At 29.9% G+C, this 26,401-nt stretch overlaps 1 protein-coding gene across 1 annotated transcript; it reads left to right on the top strand.

Moving 5' to 3' along the window:
- Nucleotides 1-2,981: 2,981 nt before the first annotated feature.
- On the top strand, nucleotides 2,982-4,706 carry LOC115721725 (AT-hook motif nuclear-localized protein 19). The gene has a single exon (XM_030650796.2). The coding sequence runs from the start codon at nucleotides 3,456-3,458 to the stop codon at nucleotides 4,317-4,319; it is 864 nt and encodes a 287-aa protein (XP_030506656.2). The 5' UTR covers nucleotides 2,982-3,455; the 3' UTR covers nucleotides 4,320-4,706.
- The last annotated feature ends 21,695 nt before the right edge of the window (nucleotides 4,707-26,401 follow it).

Raw genomic sequence — 26,401 nt, 5'->3', positions numbered from 1 at the left:
TTTGATAAAAATATATCTCTAGGTACATACAAATATTTTTGACTACTTCAAGTAGCAATTTTATTTAAGACTTCTTCATAAAAAATTTCAAATATTTATTTTGTGATTTTTTATTACTTTGAGGAATGTAACTATATATTAAATTTATTTGATACTCACAAAATTTACTATAATATTAATAAAATATATATTCACTTCTAGGAATATGCAAAACTGAACTAAATAGTTATTATATATACATATCTTATACAAACAATAGTTTGAAACATTAATTTCAAGAAATAACAAAATATGTATATATTAATTTGCTTCTGGCAGTATTAATATACGTAAAATCTATATTCATTGAAATACTATTTTATGTCCATTCATTCTCTTCAGAGTGCGATTTTAGAATAATTTAAATATAAAATAGAATTAAATCGTATAGTGATTTATTTATAAACAGGTCACATTCTATTCAATAATCAATATAGTTTTACTTTGATTATAAGTGTGTCTGTTTTAAAAGTACGTGACCACTGTTCTTTAATTCCACACATAAAAGTTTTATTCTATTCACTTTGACTTTGATTATGTGTGGTATTTCATTTTCTTGTTGTTTTCAATTTATTTTGAAAATATTTTAGTAATAAGTAATGTTCTTGATTATTTAAAATTATTACATTCACCTTAAGAAATGACATTGAGCAAGTAGAACATGAATATAACTTTCTTAAAAACTTGTTAATTGTTCATCCATAAAAATATAAGAAATTATTTAGTAATTTCTTTTACAATATTTTAAAGAATATATAAATATATTTTTTTACATAGTCTTCAATATGTACGCAAAATCTTATTTTTTTATAATATCTATTCAATATGTCATACAAAATAAATTTTATAATTTCTAATATACATATTGTAAGTAATAACAATACATATATATAATAACATGATCAATATATAGAATATGAACACTTTTTAAAATTAAATGAATTCAATTTCTATCATTCTCTATAGAAAATAATGAACAAGAAATACCTGTCTTATGTCTTTAAATAAGATTAGTCATGTTTATTGTTATTCCTATACTTTGATGTTTAATGCAATTTTCTTGAAATTCTTTTGGGCATTCAAAATCCACTATATAATTTCATCAGTAATAATTATTTCAATAATTCTTTAGTTATATTCACAAAAATACAATATTTTTGATAAAGATAATTTACTTCAAGAAATATTTGCTTAAATTTATATGGATATATTAGATTGCTTTTCATTGTCATCAAAGAATAAAATAACATATGTATGAATATGCATTTATTTCTTTTATTATATTCAGTCAATTATACACGTTTGTATAATCTTCAAGATATATGTAGGATTTTATTGAGGATTACATAAAGATTTTATCGAGGATACACAATTTTCTAAATATATGCCTAATTTATATATATTTTCTCTATCATATCATAAGCACAAATTATATAAAATATATTATAAATATTGTAAATAATAAGAACATATATAAATATATGAATTTAAAAATAAATATATAAGAATAAGAATATATACACATATTATAATACATAGATAACAAGAAAAAGAAAAGAAAAGTAAAAGAGTTCTTGAAATTATTTCAGTTAGATGAGCACATAAATATATATTTAGTTTATAATGATTTTAAAATAACTCAAGAACTTTAAAAAAAAAATATACAAAAATAGGCTAATTAGGATATTTACCCGTTGAACTTTGACATATACCAAATCATGCTCCTTGAACTTTTAAGGTCGTTAAAAATGCTCCCTGAATTATTGAGATTGTTGCATTTAAGGACTTTTGTCTAATTTTAGTAAAAAAAGTCTAACATGGATGAAAATTCAAAGGGCATGATTTAGTATATGTCAAACTTCAAGAGGCATGATTTGGTAGATATCAAAGTCTAGGGAGCATGGTTTAGTACATAAACAATCACTGAAATAGTAAAATTGAATGAAATTAAATAAAAGTCCTTAAATATAACAAACTCAATAGTTCAGGGGAATTTTTAATAGCCAAAAACTTCAGGAAGAATGATTTAGTACATGTTAAAGTTTAGGGGGTAAAAATCCTAATTAGCAAAGAAAATATATTTACCGTAGGCAGAGACTCGTGCTGATAAAGTGCTATAAATTATTATGAATAATATTAATCGATAAATAAAATAAGAAGATGATGAAGAGAGAAAGAGAAAATTTCTCAATGCTTACTCTCTAGTAAGTTGAACTCCTATTTATACAAAAATATAGAAAAAAAAAAAGAAAACTAAATTAATAAAATCAAAAAATACAATTATATTTATGATAATAATTGATTTGTGTGATTTGAGCATTTATATATATAATATTTCATAACATTAAAATTAAAAGATATATAAAATAAATAAAATTTGTGAGACAAATTAAGTAGCTAGCTTTCTAAAGAGCATTGTTATATTATATAGTCTTAATAGTGTTCAATACAACTCCAATCTACACTTTCATAATTAGTAATTTTTTTATAAAAAATTATTAAATTAATATATATTGAATGCCACATTTAATTGCACAAAAAACAAAATTTGTGACAGAATTAATAAGTTGGTAGCTTTCTAAAGAGGGTTGTTATTTATACACTACAATCCATCTACATATATTTTTTTTTTATCAAAACTACAATCTACAGTTTAATAGTTAGTAATTTTTTTAAAAAATTATTAAATTAAAATATATTAAACGCCATATTTAATTATACTGAACACTTTTAGATTTTTTCAAACAATACATATTATTATAATATAATACCCTAACAGGCTAAGCCAAAGAAAAAAAAAAAAATATTGTTAATTAATTTTGTTTTACTTATTCCTAGCTGAGCTCTCGTTTTAAATTTGTTTGAGTCTCTTTCTCTTTCTTTTTAATATAATAATATATAATATAATATATATACTATTAATTTTTCTTCTTCTACTTCTCTTCTTCTTACTTAGTGCTTTGCTTTCTTTGGTTTTCCTTTTCTCTCTCTCTCTCTTTCCTCTCTTGTATAATTTTATCATATGTTCCATAATTAAAACACATAATCGATCCTTGTATTCAAAAAAAAAAAAAAAAAATCATATAATCCTTCGTTTTCATAATTATAGTCCCTCAGTTTCATCATCTTCTTCGTATACCCTAATATACACAGCACATAAACATATATATATATATATACACATATAAGATATCATTCCAGTACTGAATATATAATTTTCTCTTCGATTCCCGTTCTTCATAGATAAAGTTGCATATAGAGTGCTTAATAAAACTCAGCTGATCTTATTATTAGGTTTTCCTGAAGTGAATTGATTCTGTTTGTTTTAGCTGTTGTAGCTTGTTCTTGAATTAATATACAACAGAATTGGTAGTCTGGCTAATCCGTGGTGGACCAATCAGGTGGGGCTGCCGGCCATGGAGCTGGCAGCAAACAACTCACCTGTACTACAAAACAACAAACGATCATCATCAGAGATCCTCCACCACCACAACCACCAAGAAGAACGAGACAACGACATTGACGATGACGACAGGGACGAGCCTAGGGAGGGAGCCGTGGAGGTTGGAAACCGCAGGCCCAGAGGCCGTCCCCCCGGTTCCAAAAACAAGCCAAAGCCTCCCATCTTCGTAACAAGGGACAGCCCAAACGCCCTAAAGAGCCACGTCATGGAGGTGGCCGGAGGCGCTGATGTGGCAGAGAGCGTCGCCCAATTCGCCCGCCGCCGTCAACGCGGTGTTTGCGTGCTTAGCGGCAGTGGCTCCGTGGCCAACGTAACCCTCAGACAACCCTCTTCAGCTGGCAGCGCGGTCGTAGCCCTTCACGGCCGCTTTGAGATTCTTTCTCTAACTGGAGCTTTCCTTCCCGGACCGGCTCCCCCTGGATCGACTGGGCTCACGGTTTACCTGTCTGGGGGACAAGGCCAGGTGGTTGGAGGGAGCGTGGTCGGTTCTCTGGTGGCAGCTGGGCCGGTGATGGTGATTGCTGCCACTTTCGCCAATGCTACATATGAGAGACTGCCTTTGGAAGATGAAGAGGAGGCGGCTGGAAGTGGAGGACATGGCGGAGGAGGTGGCGCTGAGGATTCGCCGACTGGGATGACTAATGGTGGTGGCGGAGGACACATGGGGGAAGGTCAGGGATTGGCTGATCCGTCGGCTATGCCCCCTGTTTACAATAATCTTCCTCCAAATCTCATACCTAATGGAGCTCATCATCATCATCAGTTGGGACCTGCCCATGATTCTTATCCTTGGTCTCATCCTCGGCCCTCTTATTGAAAACTTTACCGTAAAAAATAGGTAATTTCAATTATTGATCGCTAGCTATTTAGGGGTGTGAAAAACAAAAACAAAAATATTAATAAAAAATTCCATGTTTTATTAGTACTTTATATATATATTTGATGTTTTTTTTAAAGAATTTCTAGAGGGGAGAGAAAGAAAGAGAGAGAGATCGAGGGAGTAATATATATATTTATATATTTATGGTGATGATGAAACGAGGTAGCAAGTGTTATTAATTATCGTTAGTGTTGCTGGAAGCTTTCCTTTAGCTCTATATAAATAGCAGTTTTATGTAAATTACAGAGAAGATGATCTTATTGTTATATATGTTTTCTTAATTTGAATTGAATAAGAAAAGAGATGATGATCATCTTCTTTTGATGATAATTATATAGTAAATAATTTCATTTTGGATACTTTCTTATAATCTGTAGTTTTAATTGTATCTCTTCACCCTTCTTTTAATAATTGTTTCTTATTAGTGGAGAACATTTCACATATATTATATATATTTGATGATGAGCTGGAATGATTTGTTTGTAGTAGCAGTTAGATATTATTATATGATATGATGGATTAGACTTCGAAGATATACAAATATGTTAGGTCGAGACTCCATTTATATATTTATGATCAATGTCAAAATGATTTTAATTAGAATATTATATGGTTTATATATATTATACTACTTTGGAACGTTTATCTTGTCTATCTTTCTCTCTCCATCTAGCTATATTTTATAAATGGAGATCATATGTCAGAAAATTTGAGGATGACATTTTCTTAATTAATACAATATATTATATCATATTGTATATATGCTAGCCAATTTTGCTTCAACTAAAATGAGTCAAATGTCATATCTCGGAAATTTATTATAAAAATATTATTTTTGTTTCTATTATTAGGGCATCTGTATTTTTTTTAGCCCTTTTTCATAAAATTCAATTCCAATAATAATTAATAAAATGATTCAAATTCGGTATATATTAAAATTTATGTCAAATTTAACATAAATATAGTAATCTAAATTTTTCATCACAATAAATATAACTTTTTAATTTATTTTTTTCATTTATTAATGTAATTATTAATTTTTTATGTGTTTTATTTTTATATTTAATATAATTTTTATATACGTTCTTTAAAGTTATTTTAATATTTCTGTTAATTTTTTTAAATATTTTTATTAAAATAAAGTTTATTTTACCCCTAGTGTATCAAAGCACAATTGTAAATTTGTGTCAAATATATAACATTCACTCAGCTAAATTTAGACGTTATTTATTGGAGATCGTCTTATAATTCATCTTCTTATATGATAATAATGTACATTATAATTATACCACAATCCTACTAGTTTTAAAACTTTGATTAATTTATAGTATCAAAAATAAATTTAGTTGCACGAGCTAGCATATAAAAAAAATTTAAGAAACTTGCGCGTGTCAACTGATTGTATAAATCTTATTTTAAATAAGTAAACTTTTCAAAAATGTGTGGAATACATGTTATAATTATAATATACATTGTGATATAAAAAATTGTTAAATTATTGAATAGTGATAGGATTATTCCACTACTCAATCGATTTGGTATTGGAAGAAAATAATCAAAGTAAAAAGAAATGTAAATAGGTGATAAATTTTCAACAATTTTTTATGACCGTATATTTTTTAGTAAGGATTACAAGACTTTCTCCCAGCACAGGAACAAGTCGATCATCTTGTTTGGCTAAGTGTGGGGTAGGCTTGTTATTAATTCTTAACAAATATTCATATTGTGGTTATTTGTTTTAGATAGATTGCAACTCTTGGAGTTATTTTTTTTTTCTGTTGTAACTGCAGTAGATGATGCTTTGTAGAATTGTAGATACTAAAAAAAATTATTGGATTGGAAATATACAAGCTTTAACTTCCCTCCCTTTTGAGGTGGTTATCTCGGGCCAAGCTTTGTAAATTTAGGAAGCAAGTTTACTCAACTTCCTTGGCTGCCGTAGTAAACCATATGTATCGATCGAAATGAAGTACTGTATTGATCTCAACGTCTTAAACTCTTACCCCACACATTGTATCGAGTGAAGATGATATTAAGGGGAAAATTTCACAAATTTTTCTAAAGAAAGTGAAACAGGTAGACATTAATTGGTTTGAGAAATTTAAAGCAATGTATAACTTTTATTTGCATAGCAGATTATACATAGGTTGATGTAAAGAGATACTTTTGAAGTAATACAATAACCTCATTGATAAAACAGTATATAAAGTTATAATTTCTTTCACATATCAAAAATAAAAACATCCTCATCGATTGGACAAAAGAATAAAATTATCTATTATAATTTTTTCCTACTTATATATATACTAGGTGGTTGTTACGTGCCAAGCCACGTAGTGTTAGTTTTATTTAATATTTTAGTTTTTTTATTTTAATTAATAATTAAAATAGTATAATTATTTGAATGATTTGTTTTATAAAAATAAAATATGTGTCAGTATATTTAGTAAGTAAAACATAGTTGTGTTATAATAATATAAGTTATTAATAGTAAAATGTACATTGATATTCTAACTGAAAAAAATTCTATTATTTCATTTCATATCTAATAATAGCTACACAATTATATATTTATAGATTTTCACATTCTTTGCAAATTACTAATAAGCACCAATAATATTTTCATATTCTAATATTTTTCAACCTTCTCCTCTTGGTGGTAAAATTAAAAATAAAACTAAAAATAAGAACAAACATATAAGGTAAATACTAATTACAGCCCATTTCATCTTCTTTTTATTTTTTTTAAGCTATTTTATCTTTTCTAGACATTTTATCTATATTTTTTTTAAAAAAAAATAAATAAAAAAATTTATTAATATTCTTTTTTAAGATAGGTTTGTTAGAGAGATATGTGGCTAAGATGATTTTTTTAATTTAAAAAGAGATTATTAATATTTAAAAGATTGTTTGATTTTTTGGGTTTAATTATTGGGTTTATTTATTAACGGGAGATCAAACCTAATTGTTAAATTTAACAGAATATTCTTTTATTTTTAAGTATATTCTGTTAAACCAAGAAATGCCGTTAGATAGACACTTTTAATATATAAAGATATATGTTGATGTGAACTAGATTAGCATTAAATTGACTGTTAAGGTTAATAATAAGTTATAAAAATTACAAATTCAAACAATAATAAGAATTAAAATTTTAAACCAGAAAATAAATAAAAATTAAAGAGCTTATTTTGAATTCAGTGGCAACAAAATATTTGAATCTTTATTGATCATATCACATTGCCCTAGAGTTCTTGGAACTCTATTACACTCAACAATGGTATATCACACCAGCTACAATAGCCTCACTTGGGGAACCCTTGATTAGATAAACAAGGGACCTGTACAATCCTCCTTCACTAACACTAGTTCTAGGATAGAAATTACAGTTGGAAGAAGAGAGAAAGGGTGAGAGAATTCTGGACTGAGAGAGTGAGAGAGAGAGACTAATCAAGTACTAAGAGTCTATGGTGTAGAGTTGTTACACCTATTTATAGTCTTAGGCAGGTGTGATAGTTGGTTTGAAAAATAGATGCCAACTAACTTAACTGTCATTTAATTACAAGAATAGACAGAATGCCAAAAAAAGATGTTGTAGCAATTTATTATTGATTGGTTTTGTGAGCTAATTCTCAACATATCCACCTGAATTAGTTCAACAAGCTAGCGATGAATGTATGATTCAAGACTCAACAGTCTTGAATGCTCAGTAGGTTCAGGTAATGATTAAACTTGTATCTACAAACACTACACTTTGTGAGCATGTCTACAAGGTTGTCATGGCTGTATATCTTGCTCACTTGAACCTATTTTGAGAGTACTACATCTCTGATAAAATGTAGTTTGATATCAATGTGCTTTAATCTTTCATGAAACATAGAATTTTTCATGAGATGCAAAGCACTTCGATTATCACAATGAACTGTTATGTCTTCTGAATGAAACTGCAACTCACTGGTCAAAACCTTTTGCCATAATGCTTCCTTGATGGCTTCAATTGTGTCCTTATACACAGTCTCTGTAGAAGAAAGGGCCACAAATTTTTATAGGTTCGATTTCCAATTGACACACTGCCCTAGAACTATAAAACATACCCTGTATAACTCCTTCTTGCGTCAATATTGGCTTCAAAATCTGAGTCAACATAGCTTATAATTTCTTCTCTGTATTGGCTTTCATTATTGAATATCATACTAGTGTTCAAAGTTCCCTTGATATAACTCATGTGCCACTTCTGAGCTTCCCAATGTTCAAACCCTGGATCTGAGATATATCTGTTAACCACACTCATGTCATGAGCTAGATCAGGTCTAGTGCATACCATTGAGTACATTAAGCTTTCTACACAACTTGCATAAGGTATTTTACTCATCTTGTACCTCTCTGCAGTAGTGGTTGGGGATTGGGATGCAGTGAGCTTTAAATGTTGTGCAAGTGGGGTGGAGACTTCTGTAATATCCCAAAAAATATATTGATATTTAAATTGGATATATTTTATTAAATATGTGATTAAGTGGGTATTAGAGTATGATTATAATCCTACTTAAACTAATTATGAGTTGATTAGGGAGATAAGAATAAATAAAGTGTAATTTTTTAATTACGGAGATTATATTGGAATATGTGGGTATCGTAGATACCGTAATTTGAATAAAATATTTTTAGGCCTAACAACTGTATAACTTGACGGGGAGATCATAAATGTCACGACAATAAAAGATGAATTGAATTAGATTTTATACCGGACTAGTTTACAGTTTTGAGTTGTGAGTTCGGCGGATTAGCTAGAATTACTAAAATGCCCCTAGGCTTTTATTTTAAGTTAAAGGTATTGGGAGGGGTATTATGGTCATTTGAGTGGTGATAAAAGTTTTTTCTTTAGTGTTAATTAGGCTGAAATGGATTATTGGAAATAAATTAAATTGTTTTAATTTATTTATTAAACTATTAGGTGTAAAATAAAAATAGGTAAGTCAAATAACCTTCACTTTTCTTCTTCTTCTTAGCCAAAACCCTAAGGAGCTACAAACCAAGGATTTCTCTTGCTTATTCTTCAGCTCTTGGATCAGATTGGAGGGGGTAAAAGCCTGTTTAGACATTAAGGTAAGATCTTCAAGCTTTTTTCTTGAATTACTTAGGTTTTCAGAAAGAAACGTTGATTTTCTTTAAGGATTTCGAGCTGTATGTTTGGATTCAATTTAGGGGTTGTGTTTTTAGATCTGTTTTGAAGTGTGTTGAAGTTTGAATTGAATAATTTCTACTCGTTGTTTAATTTGGATTGAATTAAATGAAATGAGATTAGTTTTCCTCACTTGAGTATGTAATTTTTGAACTAAGGGTTGAGATGTTGTAATTGATACATGGGATGCATTATATTTATGATATTGTACTGTTCTGCAGCTTTTGGGTTGCTTTGGTGGTGTTTGGATTGAATTTGGAGGAGGAAAATTTGAAATTGCAGCCCTACCAGAAGCACTCGACCGGTTGGTTCTGGTGCAACAGAACTGGTCGACTGGTTTGCCTGCAGGGGGAATTTCTCAATTTCGCTCAGGGCCAATTTTAAGGCTCGAGGTGATTTCTGTATTTGGTATAGATTGTTTAAAAGTTTTAAAACCTATTTTGGAGCTAATGGAAGTTTGGGTTTGCCGGTTATGGGAATTAGGGTTATTCCCGGAATGATTGATTTAAGTTATTTATTGAATGTTGTTATCGTGGCATAGGACCCAAGATTGTAAAGCTTTGATTCCACTTAGGTCAGCATGCACGCTAAATTTTTAGACTGAAGTAAGAAAATTATAATCCATTGTTAAGTAGCTAAATATGAATTGGTTATAATCATTAGTCCCTTGAATGAGTTCAAGATTAACAATATCTATTTGTAGTGACTGGATCTTGATCGAGACTAATAATATGTATTTGTTGTGACTCGATAGTAATCGAGGTAATGATGAGAAATGATTATTGTTGTTTGTGGATTTTTTATGATTGGAGGAAGAACACGGTTATCACCGTTGTTGTGAATGAATTGAGATACGGTCATTACCGTTATGAGTAATTACTCATAAAACCGGAGATAAGTTCCTTACTTATTGTTTGCTTTATCGGGTAACGATAGTGACATACACAGCTCGTGGATAACGAGTGGTAAGGTTAGAAACGATCATTACCGTTATGAGTAATTAATCGTTGGCACCGCGGTTAGATTTCTTACTTATTGTCCGCTTTATCAAGTAGCGATAATGACATACGCAACTCGTGGATAACTAGTGGTGAGGTTTGGAAACGATCATTATCGTTATGAGTAATTACTCCTGAAACTGTGGATAGATTCTTACTTATCATTTGTTGTATCAGGCAACGATAGTGACATATGTAGCTCATGGTTAACGAGTGGTAAGAGTACTTTATGAAATATCGAGATTGTGTGATTACGATGATGTGAAATGGATTAGGCATGTTATTATGAGATGAGCTGTAATCGGATACATCTTTGTTATAATGTGATTGAATGAATTTTATACTACTTATGAAATTAGTCTCTTTTTTTTGTAGAGTTTCAGTGACTCACGAGATGTAAGAATATGTGTTATAAAAATGTAAGATTAGGGTACTTTATAAGGCCTGAAAATGTGTGGTTATGCATTGATTAAATATTCATTTAATATAACAATGAAATTGTTGACTGTATGGTGTTGTGATTTTTCTCATATTGCGTAGTATGTGGGAATATGTAAATGTTAATACTATATAGTTATGCATGATGGATACATGTGAGTCATGAATATATATATTTGTATATTAAGATATGCATATCTGCGTTTATAATGCTTTTGAGTTAATAACTTTTCTTGCTGAGTCATTGTGACTCACGAATGCTTCATGGTGCAGGTAAGAAAGTTAAGTTGCGTTCGACCATGAAACTGAGGTCTCCCAGCAATGTACATATTAGTCGTGGTGTCTTGGCTTCCGGGAAGCAGGATCAACTTCTTTTCTTTTATGATGAATATGTAACTTTGCTTTTATAATAACGGTTTGTAATTTGATATATAGAAATTTTTATAAATAGGGATCCCCATACTTTAATGGTTCTTTATAAATAAGTTTTATTCTAATTTATTCAAAAAGTTTTTAATTAAATCACACTATTCATAAACTAATACATTAGTTAGAGATAATTTGTAAAAGCACACACTGGCGTCCCTGAGGGTCAAGGCATTACAACATGGTATTAGAGCGACCAAAGTTTAAAGATCCTGAAGACTGGCTCGATATGTACATTGGCTGCGAAGAGTTGTTCGATTCATAGCTTAGTAAGTATTGATTGGTAATTTATTAGTGGATTATTTATTGGTTGATTGAGTTGTCTACTTATTGAAATGTGTAAGTTGTTAGAGAAGGATGATAGTTATGATAAAATTATTAAATATGTTTATGTATATGTGGTAATGCTTATTAGCATTAATTCTGGTGTGAAAGATTTTAATGATGGAAAGAAATGGTCGCGAGTGTACTGGAAGAATGTACATGGGGGCAATCTAGTAAGGATAATTGTGAGCTTACCAGGCTCAAAGTTAGTAGTGTGGGTATGAATCTTCCACTAGAGATTGAGAATAAATGTATGCTATAAAGTAAGGGATTAACTTAGTGGCAAGGTAGCAAAACTTACATGATTAATCTGAGGTAGTATGGTGATGGAGAATGACACTAAACTGGACTGATAGGCAAAGTTCTATTTTGAGGAAGCGACTATTAAGGTCGCTAGGGAGCCTAATCTAGTTGAAGGCGGGAAGAGTATATCGCTCGGAATGTGGATATAGTTGTTTAGTAACTAGGGGATGTCCAGTTCGAAGCTTAGGTAGTTGATCTGACCTCTTTTGCTAAGGGTGTAAGGACTGAGATGCCAGAGATGTCATTAGGGTAAATGCTAAACTTGGGCCTGCTTTTAATGTGGCATAGTAGGCCATTTAGAAAGAAGCTTCCTACCGTTGCAGCAACCGAAATAGAGGGGTGATGGCATTTTAGTTCTTGTTTGGGTGTTTGTTTGACTTAGACTGAGACTGGTGCTCGTCTTTCTACCGTGATAAGTTAAACTTCTATTGACCATACTTTGTTGATAGCTTTAATTAATTCTGGTGAACATATTCCTATATTTCAAGAAAGGTGATTGGAAAGTTTGTATAAAGTTAATGATGTGTTATCAAGTGGTTCCGGTACTTTACTTTTTACTGGAGAACTAGTTATTCTCCAGTAGGTAGTTAAAATCCCTTCCTGAGTTGTGAGAAAGGGAATGCTTGGTTATATTAGTTGAGCTAAAATTAGAGGATTTTGAGGATACATTAGGAATTGATTGATTTGTAAAGTTTAATGCAATTATCGATTGTGAAAGAAAGATGGTAACTCTTGAACCAGAAGGTGAGGACTCATTCGTGTTCGTGGGCAAGGTTCTCGGATTCTGAACTCCATTAATTTCAGCATTTAAGGTAAGAGATTTGTTGTGGGATGGATATGTTAGTTTCTTAACTAGTGAGGTAGGTGATATGAAGAATACTTATGGGACCAGAATGCACTCCAGTGGTCTGAGAATTTCTGAATGTCTTTCCAGGGGAATTACTGGGGATTACTATTAAAGTGGGAGATTGATTTTGAAACGGATCTAGTACTTGGGGAAGAGTTTATATCTTAAACTTCGTATCGAATGGTATTTGAGATGGTTGAAGGTTTTGTTACAGAGGATGCTGGATGTTGGCTTGAAATTTGTTGGACTGGGTATCCCATCTTGGAGTACGTCAATTTTATTTGTTAAGGAGGAGGATGAAACTTTATAAGTATATATTAATCATTAGAAATTAAATATATTCATGGTGAAGAGTAAGTATACTTTTGTCAAGGATAGAAGTTATGATGATTAATTTTAGGGTAGGACTGTCTTCTTTGAGATCAGTCTTCGATATGGTTTTTACTAGTTGAAGATTCGAGAGAAGGGTATTTCTAAAGAAGCTTTTCATACCTGATGACTTCGCGAATGTTATCATTATTGATGTTTTGATTTCTTTCAAATCAAAGAAGGCATTTGAGAGGTATTTTTCAATGGTATTGTAATATTTTAGGAGCTTAAACTTTATGCTAATTGCAGGAAATGCAAATTTGCCGACTCTAAGTTGGTTTCTTAGAGCATGAAATGGATATAGATAATATCATGATAGGTTCGATAAGGATTAAAGCAGTTTAGAGTTGACTTCAACCCAAGTTTACAACTGAGGTTAGAAGTTTTCTAGAATTAACAGAATGCTACAGAATATTTGTTGAGGGATGTTTACACTCTTAGTGGAGTTAGGTCAAAGCATTGAAACAAAGGTTAACTATTGTACCAATATTAACATTGTCGGTCAATGAGGAGAAATTTGTGATATAGGGTGACACTTCTAAACAAGGATTAGATTGTATTCTAACATAGTTTAGGAGAGTTGTCGCCTAACTGCCTAGACCATTGAAGGAGTATGAAAAATGGTATTTCAGTCATGATATTGAATTGGCAGTAATTATTTTGCACTGAAAGTTGGGCACGTTATCTCTATGGTGAAAATGAGAAGTCTATACGGAACAAAAAAGCCTTAAATACTGTTTCTTTTGGAAGAAGTTAGATAGGAGGCAGTGGTGACAGTTAGAGTTGATTGAAATTTTAACGGTGTGATTTTCTACCACTTTGGGGAGTAAATTAGTAGTGAGTACTTTTAACCAAAGAGGTCTAGAAAAAGCTTGTAAAACGAAAAGATCTTACTAAATGTTACTGGAAATGTAACCAGAACAAGGATTGAGATCGTTATTGGAGAACTTGTTAATATTATATTGTAGATCAATTTAGTGGGAAGAAATATAATGGCCCAGTAGAGTGACTCCCAACTTTAGAAGTAGAAGGAAAGATTTGGAACTAGATTGACAAATGACTTTTAATTTTGTTGAAGGAAATTTTATGATGTAAACCAGATTGGTGTATCCGTCCGATAAGGATACTGAATTGAAGGTTCTAAATGAGTTTTCATGTAATAACAGTTATAAGAGTACTATTAATGTGGTACTGATGCAGTTTAAAGATTCAAGTTTGTATATTGCTTATATAATGGATGGAAGAGCTATGCTGATCTAAAGTGTAGAGATATTAAATCCCAAGTTGGGAATTTTACTTTTCTTCAGGTGGTTCCAATGAAAGGGATAATTCAGAAATTGGTTAGAAAAGGGAGTTAAGCCCAGGTTAATCTGTCCGTTTGAGTTTTTGGAAAGGGTAGGTCGGGTAGCCTATTAGCTAGCCATACTCCCTATTTTATCTGAAGTTTACAACAATATATTTCAAAGTTTCAGAATTACGAGGTAGAAGCAATCCATATATGGAGTTAAGAGAATATTGAATTTCAAACAAACTTGTTATATGAGGAAAATCGGCACATAATTTTGAACAGAAAAGAGAAAGTTTTGTGAAACAAAGACGATATCGCTAGTTATAGTGCTGTGAAAGAACAACAACATTGGAAGTCGATTTGAGAGTTAAAGTCGCTGTTGTGGGAAGCTGTATACCGAGTTATTTGAATAAATTTTGAGGATGAAATTTCTATAACGAGGGGATAGTTGTAATATCCCAAAAAATATATTGATATTTAAATTAGACATATTTTATTAAATATGTGATTAAGTGGGTATTAGAGAAGGACTATAATCCTACTTAAACTAATTATAGGTTTATAAGGGAGATAAGAATAAATAAAGCGTAATTTATTAATTACAGAGATTATATTGGAATATGTGGGTATCGTAGATACCATAATTTGAATAAAATATTTTCAGGCCTGGCAACTGTGGAACTGGTGGGGGAGGTCAGTGTTGGGTTTTATGCCCTAAATAAAACTCATTTCAATATAATCAGATTTACTTATTAATATAGATCAGAAATAACATTTAATGTTGCATGGTTCACATGATTTATTTCATGATTATATGTACATAATGTATAGATTCATCTGAAACCCTTTTCACATACTTGATCCTGTTTATTGTGTCGTCAACACATTGGAAAGTAAACATGACTATGTGAATAAAGTTTCCTAGATTTATCAGACATAGGGTTTTACTGATATGATAATCTACAACAGAGTTTACTTGCATTTGGAAAAGTGCTATGTTCTTTCCAGAGCATTGGTTAAAGTAAAGCTCAGGTTGGATGCATGGAGTATGCATCGGAAGGGACCGATATTGAACTTTGACTTAGATTTATTAAACTTACCGTAATATCTATTCAAGTCAATATCGCCTAGTTGATCCTAGATCAAATGTTCTTAATCCTGTTATGATTAGGCTCAATCTTGAAAGGCTATTCGTGTTCTTTGATTTGTTAGTTAAGCCTACTTTTAGGTCAGGGTGATACGTACATTTTGGGAACACGGTAGTGCAATTGAGTGGGAGCGCTATCATAAACATGGAATCTATAGCTTCTATCTGGCGAATAGTAAGCAAAGGATGATCTCTTTCGAGCTTGACCAAACGAACATAAATGGTGGAGTACTCATTTCACATAAGCTGAAATATCATTTATACTCGAGTTGTTTTAAGGAATAAATACATTGTAGGTGTAACGGTAATTTAATCCCTTTTACAAAGGTAGATCATTCATATAGAGGATCATTAATCAAATTAGGATTATAACAATGGATAACTAATGATGTGTCTATATGGTGGAACATATAGAGCATTCTATATACTGAGAGTGCAATTCTAAGTTCTATGCGTGGATTCAACGAAGAATTAATAAGTTAGTGAATTTTAGTGCTAAATTCTTGATCTACTTATTGGAAGCTCAGTTATATAAACCCATGGTCCCCGCACTAGTTGAGATAATATTTCTTGTAAGACTCATGCAATTGGTTTTGATTAATCAATTATAATTCTCAAATTAGACTATGTCTATTTGTGAATTTTTCACTAAGTAAGGGCGAAATTGTAAAGAAAGAGTTATAGGGGCATATTTGTTAATTATGATACTTTGTATGGTTCAATTAATAAATATGATAAATGACAATATTATTTAATAATTATTTATAGTTATTAAATAGTTAGAATTGGCATTTAAAATGGTTGAATTAGGAAATTGGCATTTTTGAGAAAATCAGATACAAAAGGTGTTAAAATTGCAAAATTGCAAAAGCAAGGCCCAATCCACTAGTATAGGGCCAGCCACTTTTGTAGGAAATTTAAACTGATATTTTCATTATTTTAATACCAAATAATTCAAACCTAACCCTAGTGGAATGCTATAAATAGATAGTGAAGGCTCCAGGAAAATTACACTTAAATTTTCTATTTTTCCTTCAGAGAAAAACCTGAGCCTTTCTCTCTCCCTATCTTTAGCTGCCACTTCTTCTTTCTCTTCCCTCTTGATAATTTCGAAATCCTTAGTGTATGAGTAGTGCCCACACACATCAAGTGATACCTCAATCATAGTGAGGAAGATCGTGAAGAAAGATCATCAGCAAAGGAGTTTCAGCATCAAAGATTCAGAGAAAGAGATCCAGGTTCAGATATTGATAATGCTCTGCTACCAAAAGGAATCAAGGGCTAGATATCTGAACGGAAGGAGTCATATTATTCTGCTGCACCGAATGTAAGGTTTCCTAAACTTTATATGTGTTTAATTTATCGTTTTAGAAAGTTCTTATTTAGGATGTTAATAAACATACTTGTGAGTAGATCTAAGATCCTGGTAAAATAATTTCCAACAAGGCCTCAGAGCCATGGTAATTGATTTACTTGCAAGAAATTTGGACTTTGAAACGATTGTTTGTTTGTTTTTGGATGGTATCATGTTGTATTGAGTGTTATTTGATGATTGATTGATGTTTGTAAATTTTCGTAAAAAATAATTGCGATTCTGTTTCTGGAATTATTTTTATTGGATAGTATGGAAAAAATTAAGCAAGTTACCTTTTTACAGAACTCAATTTCGATTTAATTTGAATTAGTTATGATTTTTTGAAGATTCGAAAAAATCGGAGCTCTGTTGAAATTTTCCTGCGATCGCGAAAACTGTTCGTACAGCTCACAATTTTTTCGTTTTTCTTCGATTTTTCATGCTTTTTCATGGAATTAACTTCCGATTTTTTGTGTAGTTCTATATTTATACTATTAATATTCCTAATTCAATTCTAATTATCATTATGAATTAATTTAATATTTTTTAAATTGAATTCAAGATATTAGTGTAATTTGAATTTAAAATAGTTAGTATCTATCTTTTTTTGCTTAATTATCTATCTTATTTTTAAATTTGATTATATCTTATCTTATTTTTAAATTTAAGGTCAGATTTTAAATTTTTAAATTAAATCTTTTTTTTTAAATAATTTGACCTTATTTAAATTTAAAATAAGATAACTATAATCATGTAATTTTAAATAGATATAAGATATTTTGCTAACTTTTAAATTTTGTTATTTTATTTATTTAAATTACATTTAAAATCTGAAAAAGATATTCATTTATCTTTTTTAATTTTTTATTTAATTTTTATTTAAAAAATAACATTTAAATTTTAAAAGTAGTTAGCAAATTTTGAAATGATATTTAGGTTGGTTGAAACCTAATTTTTCAAAATTGTAGGTTTAATTTTAAATTTAAATTTTAATTTAATTTCGTTTTTTTTTTATTTCAAGTTTTTTTTAAATTTTTCGATTTTTTTTAATTAATTATTTAATTTCGAAATTAATTATTTAATTTAAAATTAAATAAATCCTACATCCAACTATCCAGCTAACCTTGTTGCAGGAGTATGTGTTTTAGCTTGTTTGTAAGTTTTCAAAACCTATTATTACTTGATTGCAAATAGCCATGGTTACTTTTGCCGATCTAATGATACGATGGCTCCTCGGGTCAAGTTAATAATTTGTAACGTGTATATTCTACAATCTTCTTTCATCTGTGTATGACCTAGCAACATGATAGGACCCATCCAAAGTGTGCCTGTGTGAGCCTATGTGTTTAATTTCATTATAGATGCATATAGGTTGTTGTTGCTAAAATAAATTATCATAGTTCTTGATAGAATTTATTTAGGCCCATTTAGTTTTTGGGCCTATTCAATTAATAAGCTTGTTCTTATTAAGGTTAAATTCCTCTCTTTTTGGGCCTTGTGTGAGAGTTGGGAGCCATAGTAGTGGGTACGACATACCGAACCCGGACCCCTCACATGAACCACCCTAATTGTGAAGGCCCATTTGCGTGATTTGAATAACTGTACTAGGTTAATTAAACTAGTTTAACCTAATAAAATTGATTAGCAACATAATTAATTTCATTTATTTTGAAATTAATTTAAGAAAATTATAGTTTAAAGAATTTTTTATTCTAAGCTAAACTATATGTATTTTCTTGTATTTAATTAAATATAGAATTATAACCATCTAGATTCTTTCTGAAGCTTAATTTAAATTTTTCATTAAATATTCCTATTTAAGTTGATATTTAGTTATCTACAACTAACCAACTTAAATCTGAATATCTTTTGGATTTAAAATTTCAAAATTAAGTTGAGGAATTTTAGGCATTGGTTATTAAGATTCTTTAGATATTTTTTAAGTTAATATCTTTTCGAATATTAACTTAAAATGGAATATTTTAGATATTTTTTTTTAAGTTGATATCTTTTCGAATATTAACTTAAAATGGAATATTTTCAAATTAAGTGGTTACAACTTAATTTTTGATATTTAATTAAATTTGAATTTGAAAATATTTAAGTTCTAGATTTTTTCTAATACAACTTAAATCAGATATTTTTTTAAATTTTGTGGAAAAGATACTTAGTCAAATAAGATATTTTCTAGATAATTATTTCTAGACTACTTATTAATTCTAATATTAATTAGGAAAATATTATACATTGTGAAATTAATTATTTATATAATTAATTTTGGTACAATTTATTTTAAGTATATTTTTCCTAGTATTAAACTAGAGATTAATAATTAAGCCTTCTCTACACTTAATTATTTATTTCTTGAATTTAATACATTTAATTAATTTGAAAATTAGATATCTAAGTTGATTTTATCATCATACTTAAATATTTCTTTTTCATGACATTTAATTAAATAGAAAATTATTTTTAGTTGAAACTTATTTTTTCAACTAAATTTAAATAATTTTCAATTTTTTTTTTCTTTATTTTATTAATCAAATTTCGAAATTGCATTTCTTAAATGCTGGAATTTCAAGTTTTATTTGAAAAATAGATTAAGTTGTAAATTAATTATTTATTTTAATTAATTCTTGGATCAACTTAAATCAATGATTTTTTCATTTATTGATTAATTTAAAATAAATTGAATTAAAGTATATTATTAGAAATTGAATTAATTAGTCAAAGGAAAATCTAGAGAGATGATATTTTTGCTTGAAGTATTTTTCTAGTGTATTTAATTAAATAGAAAATTACTATTTAAGTTGATTTTCATCATCATACTTAAATATTTGAAATTTTTCTTATATATTTAATTAAATAGGAAAATTATTTTTTTGTTGTAAATTAATTTTATTAATTAATTTTGGGCCAATATTAAATTAGAATAATTTTTCCAGGATTAATTTTTTTATTTTAACATGCATTTTCGAAAATTGTATTCTTAAATACTTTAATTTTTCGAAATGCAATATATATATTTATAGAAAATAAAATTTAAGTTGTAAATTAATTTATATTAATTTTGTAACAACTTAAATTGAATATTTTTCTAAATATTTATTGGAAATTATTACTAAGATGGAAATAATTCATGTTATTTTTATATCCATCTAAGTAAAATTTATAAATATTAAATTAAAATTTATATTTAGAATTTTTCATTCTAAATTGGAAATTTTAAATAAATATATATTTAAAATAAATAAATTAAATAAAGAGAATCAAAGAAAATACAACTCACTTTAAATAATGAGCTTGATTATTATTAAGATATTCGATCTCCATTATTGGTCTTACAAAAGTTAAATGTTTTCAATATAACCTCGAGACGCTAGACTTCGTCCCCCTATGGATGGTTATTCGTTGAACGCATTTAACACCGTAAGATTTCATTTGATAAGTGTTTTGTGAGTTTTCGTCTCTATTTAGACTCTCCCCTACGGTGACTACTTAGAGATAAACTCATAAAACATGAAACAATGGTGGAAGCTCATAAAATGAGAATAACCTTGACTCTCGCCTACCGGGACAACGTTGGATTCTTATTTTAATCGAATAAAAGGTTGCTAGAATGGTTTCTATTTTAGATGAGCTGACAACTCTATTCAATAAATGATGCTTTGACTCTCGCCTACCGGGACAATGTATCAGTTTGTTGAAAACCTTGGAAATTATTTAGGATTGTATGTTTTAGTATTTTCACTAGTCATTCCTACTTGCTATATGTTTATAATTTCTGAATTGTGTATGAATTTATATTGAACCATGTTATTTTCTGTTATTAAGTTGTAGTTTAATTTCAAATCTTCATTGTTGGTCTAACATGTTTGTTTTTCTAATGAGATAAATCCCTAATGGATTTTCACCATTAGACATACATACTAGTGTAAGATCTCGAAAGATAAGTATTGTATATGCGACATCTAACTGTTCATCAATTGATGACACCTTAGACTAGTATTTTTACAATATGAAACAAGAAGATTACATAAATAAGATTACTTTGTCTTTCGCTAATCAAAGCATCGTTGGATTCTTATTTTAAACGAAATTATCCTAATTCCTCTTAGCTTATTCATTTCGTATTAGCTTCAAAACATATCATTGGATGAATGGTCTATAAATCATTTCATGTCATTATATTTTCTCTTAAGAAATTAAATGACGCATATGATTATAATCCCGAAATTCTATTCCCAATTGATATAAATCCTCAATCTTAGAAATCTCCTACTTGTATGGGCAAATCTGACTTAGAGTTTGTATTAGTAGTGGTGGTCCAAGAAAGAATTACTCATTATATTTGGTTGAATTTAAGTCTTTGACTTTAATTTTAGAATCCAAACAAAAATTTTCTTATATTTCTAATTCCATAATACAATACAGTTACACTTTCTCAAGTGTTTAATATCTATCTTCTATTAATGGATTAAAACTGTATGGAATATGAGTTAGGTATTCTGTGACCAGGATCCACTTGCAGTATTCTAAGAACTCTTTGATGTAACTAAACCTATGCCATTAATAGACACTACCATTTTTTTTAATCTATGGCATTTGTATCTTGTTCATAGTGGATTTGACAAGATCAATCTCTGCAAAGAGTTAATATGCCTATATCAACTGAAAGTAGTTCATCTCATTCGCAGATGGATGTACATTTAGGGGTGGATATGAGTTTTTCGTTGTATTCTTCAAACGATAACTCTAGATTATACCTTTTAGCAAAGAAATTTGAAATGTTTGAAAAATTTCATTAATTTCTAGCAATGGTTAAAACCATTAAGGTAAGTGGTTAAAGATCTTGCGAACTGATAGGGGTGGAGAAATAGTTAGTAGATATGCAGTTCAAAGATCATTAAATTGATTTTTGAATTATATCCAAACTTACCTCCCCAGAAATTTCGAGTTGCATGTTGATGATTAGTTACTAGTCGTTGCCTAAATCCTTCTATGGTAATACAATTTCAGAATGATGTAATGGTTGTATACTTAATGTAAATCATTACTAGATTCATGGATGACCTAATCAAAATCTTAAGAAAAGCTAGAACTGTTAACCATGGTTTGTTAGCTATTCTAAGTGATTAGGGGTGGACCATCCCATTGTCAATAGATAAGAAAGTGTTTGTTCAAACAAATACTACTTTTCTAAGAAAATGACTAAGTCTGAAAAACAAGTAGCAAATAAAGGAGATATTTAATTCTTGATTCCAAAAGTGTTCTATCATCTTATATAACATATGATGATCCCACTGCCTCTGTTGTCTTGTCACAACCGAAGAGATCAATACCATTTAGTTTTCTTAGACATAATTCACGGTGCCTTGTCGTAGTGGGAGAGTTTTTAGGAACTCACCTTCTTATGACTTTGGAGACACTAGTGATTAAAATCCATTGTGAGTTTAAACAAGTAATGGATTGTCAAGATAAGAAACTAAGAAGAAAGCCAATAGAACTATGGTTTAATCCATTCACATGGAATAACCTAAAGTTTTCTATTACAAGGACATAAAAGGAAATTTTCGTTTATAAGTCCATTCAATGGACTTAACAAAACTTCCTGTTCCTAGTATTATAGGTTTGAGTTTATCTAAACCTATGGCTTGTGGTATACCTGGTAATTACTTACTCTAATGCAAGCAACTTATTTTAGTAAGATGCTGAAGCATTTTCTTTCTAATGGAAATCTATAGAAGCTTCACAACTTCTTAGGTATAGATTTTATTTATCTAAGGAAAAGTCTTAACTATTCCAGAAAAGATAAAGCCATGAAAGAATTTCTTATATCAACAGTGAGAGGTCTTAGATATGCTTTTGTATGCCTTAGACCAGACACCTGCTGTTGAGTGGGAGTAATGAGTAGGTATCAGATTAATCTAGGAGAAGAACATTGGAAGACAATCAAGTAAATCTTAAGATTAAGAAGAGGAACTATATGTTAGTCAATAAGGGTGTGTTTAAAACACTTAGACTACACCATATCAGATTTCGAAATTTGCCTATGTGCTAGTAAATATTTCTGATAAGATGGTCGTTACTCTGGGGGTGGAATAGTGATTTTGGAGAAGTGTAAAAACCTATCTGAAGTCTCTAGGTCTACCAGGAAGGGACTGAATGTTAAAGTTGCAGGAAAGGTACTTATTCAGTCTAAGGAAAGTTCTATACATTTTTTGGCATCATTCCAAATTGCCTTAAACTACTAGTGTTAATTTCCTGATTAACCAAAAGTAGTTGCCAAAGATAATAGAATCCAGTATCCCAAGAGAGTAGACATATAGAGAGAAATTTCACATTATCAATGATTTTGTGATTAAAGGAAGAGTAATAGTGGAGAAAAAGGTTGTGGTTAATTCAACCTTTCAGATCCTATTACGAGGAGTTTACTACTACTACACTTGATTTGTATATCAAGGTGTTGAGATTATTTGAAACGCACTTTTTGTTTTATATTAGTGCAAGTGGGAGTTTGTTGGGTTTTATGCCCTAAATAAAACTCATTTCAATATAATCAGATTTACTTATTAATATAGATCAGAAATAACATTTAATGTTGCATGGTTCACATGATTTATTTCATGATTATATGTGCATAATGTATAGATTCATCTGAAACCCTTTTCACATACTTGATCCTGTTTATTGTGTCGTCAACACATTGGAAAGTAAACATGACTATGTGAATAAAGTTTCCTAGATTTATCAGACATAGGGTTTTACCGATATGATAATCTACAACAGAGTTTACTTGCATTTGGAGAAGTGCTATGTTCTTTCCAGAGCATTGGTTAAAGTAAAGCTCAGGTTGGATGCATGGAGTATGCATCGGAAGGGACCGATATTGAACTTTGACTTAGATTTATTAAACTTACTGTAATATCTACTCAAGTCAATATCGCCTAGTTGATCCTAGATCAAATGTTCTTAATCCTGTTATGATTAGGCTCAATCTTGAAAGGCTATTCATGTTCTTTGATTTGTTAGTTAAGCCTACTTTTAGGTCAGGGTGATACGTACATTTTGGGAACACGGTAGTGCAATTGAGTGGGAGCGCTATCATAAACATGGAATCTATAGCTTCTATCTGGCGAATAGTAAGCAAAGGATGATCTCCTTCGAGCTTGACCAAACGAACATAAATGGTGGAGTACTCATTTCACATAAGCTGAAATATCATTTATACGGGGTCAAGTGTTTTAAGGAATAAATACATTGTAGGGTGTAACGGTAATTTAATCCCTTTACAGTGTAGATCATTCATATAGAGGATCATTAATCAAATTAGGATTATAACAATGGATAACTAATGATGTGTCTATATGGTGGAACATATAGAGCATTCTATATACTGAGAGTGCAATTCTAAGTTCTATGCGTGGATTCAACGAAGAATTAATAAGTTAGTGAATTTTAGTGCTAAATTCTTGATCTACTTATTGGAAGCTCAGTTATATAGACCCATGGTCCCCGCACTAGTTGAGATAATATTGCTTGTAAGACTCATGCAATTGGTTTTGGATTAATCAATTATAATTCTCAAATTAGACTATGTCTATTTGTGAATTTTTCACTAAGTAAGGGCGAAATTGTAAAGAAAGAGTTATAGGGGCATATTTGTTAATTATGATACTTTGTATGGTTCAATTAATAAATATGATAAATGACAATATTATTTAATAATTATTTATATTTATTAAATAATTAGAATTGGCATTTAAAATGGTTGAATTAGGAAATTGGCATTTTTGAGAAAATCAGATACAAAAGGTGTTAAAATTGCAAAATTGCAAAAGCAAGGCCCAATCCACTAGTATAGGGCCAGCCACTTTTGTAGGATATTTAAACTGATATTTTCATTATTTTAATGCCAAATAATTCAAACCTAACCCTAGTGGAATGCTATAAATAGATAGTGAAGGCTTCAGGAAAATTACACTTAAATTTTCTATTTTTCCTTCAGAGAAAAACCTGAGCCTTTCTCTCTCCCTATCTTTAGCTGCCACTTCTTCTTTCTCTTCCCTCTTGATAATTTCGAAATCCTTAGTGTATGAGTAGTGCCCACACACATCAAGTGATACCTCAATCATAGTGAGAAAGATCGTGAAGAAAGATCATCAGCAAAGGAGTTTCAGCATCAAAGATTCAGAGAAAGAGATCCAGGTTCAGATATTGATAATGCTCTGCTACAGAAAGGAATCAAGGGCTAGATATCTGAACGGAAGGAGTCATATTATTCCGCTGCACCCAATGTAAGGTTTCCTAAACTTTATACGTGTTTAATTTATCGTTTTAGAAAGTTCTTATTTAGGATGTTAATAAACATACTTGTGAGTAGATCTAAGATCCTGGTAAAATAATTTCCAACAGTCAGAAATGTCACGACAATAAAAGATGAATTGAATTAGATTTTATACGGGACTAGTTTAGAGTTTCGGGTTGTTGGTTTGGCGGATTAGCTAGAATTACTAAAATACCCCTAGGCTTTATTTTAATTTAAAGGTATTGGGAGGGTATTATGGTCATTTGAGTGGTGATAAAATTTTTGTGTTTAGTGTTAATTAGGTTGAAATGGATTATTGGAAATAAGTTTAATTGTTTTTATTTATTTATTAAACTATTAGGTGTAAAACAAAATTAGGCAAGTCACATAACCTTCACTTTTATTCTTCTTCTAACACAAAACCCTAATGAGCTACAAACCAAGGATTTCTATTTCTTATTCTTCAGCTCTTGGATCAGATTGGAAGGGGTAGAAGCTTGTTTAGACATTAAGGTAAGATCTTGAAGCTTTATTCTACAATTACTTAGGGTTTAAGTAAGAAAGGTTGATTTTCTTTAAGGATTTCGAGCTGTATGTTTGGATTTAATTTAGGGGTTGTGTTTTTAGATTTGTTTTGAAGTGTGTTGAAGTTTGAATTGAATAATTTCTACTAGTAGTTTAATTTGGATTGAATAAAAGAAAATAAGATGAGTTTTCTTCACTTGAGTACGTGATTTTTGAATTAAGGGTTGAGATGTTGTAATTGATACTTGAGATGCATTATATTTATGATATTGTACTGTTTTGGAGCTTTTGGGTTGCTTTGGTGATGTTTGGATTGAATTTGGAGGAGGAAAATTCGAAATTACAGCCCTGCTAGAACCGGTCAACTGGTTGGTTCTAGTGCAACAGAACCGGTCAACCGGTTTGCTTGGAGGGGGAATTTTTCAGTTTTCCTCAGGGCCAGTTTTAGGGCTCGGGGTGATTTCCATGTTTGGTATAGATTGTTTAGAAGTTGTAAAACCTATTTTGTTGCTA

Source organism: Cannabis sativa, chromosome 9 (genome assembly GCF_029168945.1).
Source record: "Cannabis sativa cultivar Pink pepper isolate KNU-18-1 chromosome 9, ASM2916894v1, whole genome shotgun sequence".
Taxonomy (NCBI): domain Eukaryota; kingdom Viridiplantae; phylum Streptophyta; class Magnoliopsida; order Rosales; family Cannabaceae; genus Cannabis; species Cannabis sativa.
The sequence above is the reverse complement of the archived record's forward strand: the minus strand, read 5'-3'. Positions and strand labels throughout refer to the sequence as shown.

Bases quoted from the DNA above. Each gene is read 5' to 3' on its own strand.
- LOC115721725 (XM_030650796.2), top strand. From the start codon at position 3,456: ATGGAGCTGGCAGCAAACAACTCACCTGTACTACAAAACAACAAACGA.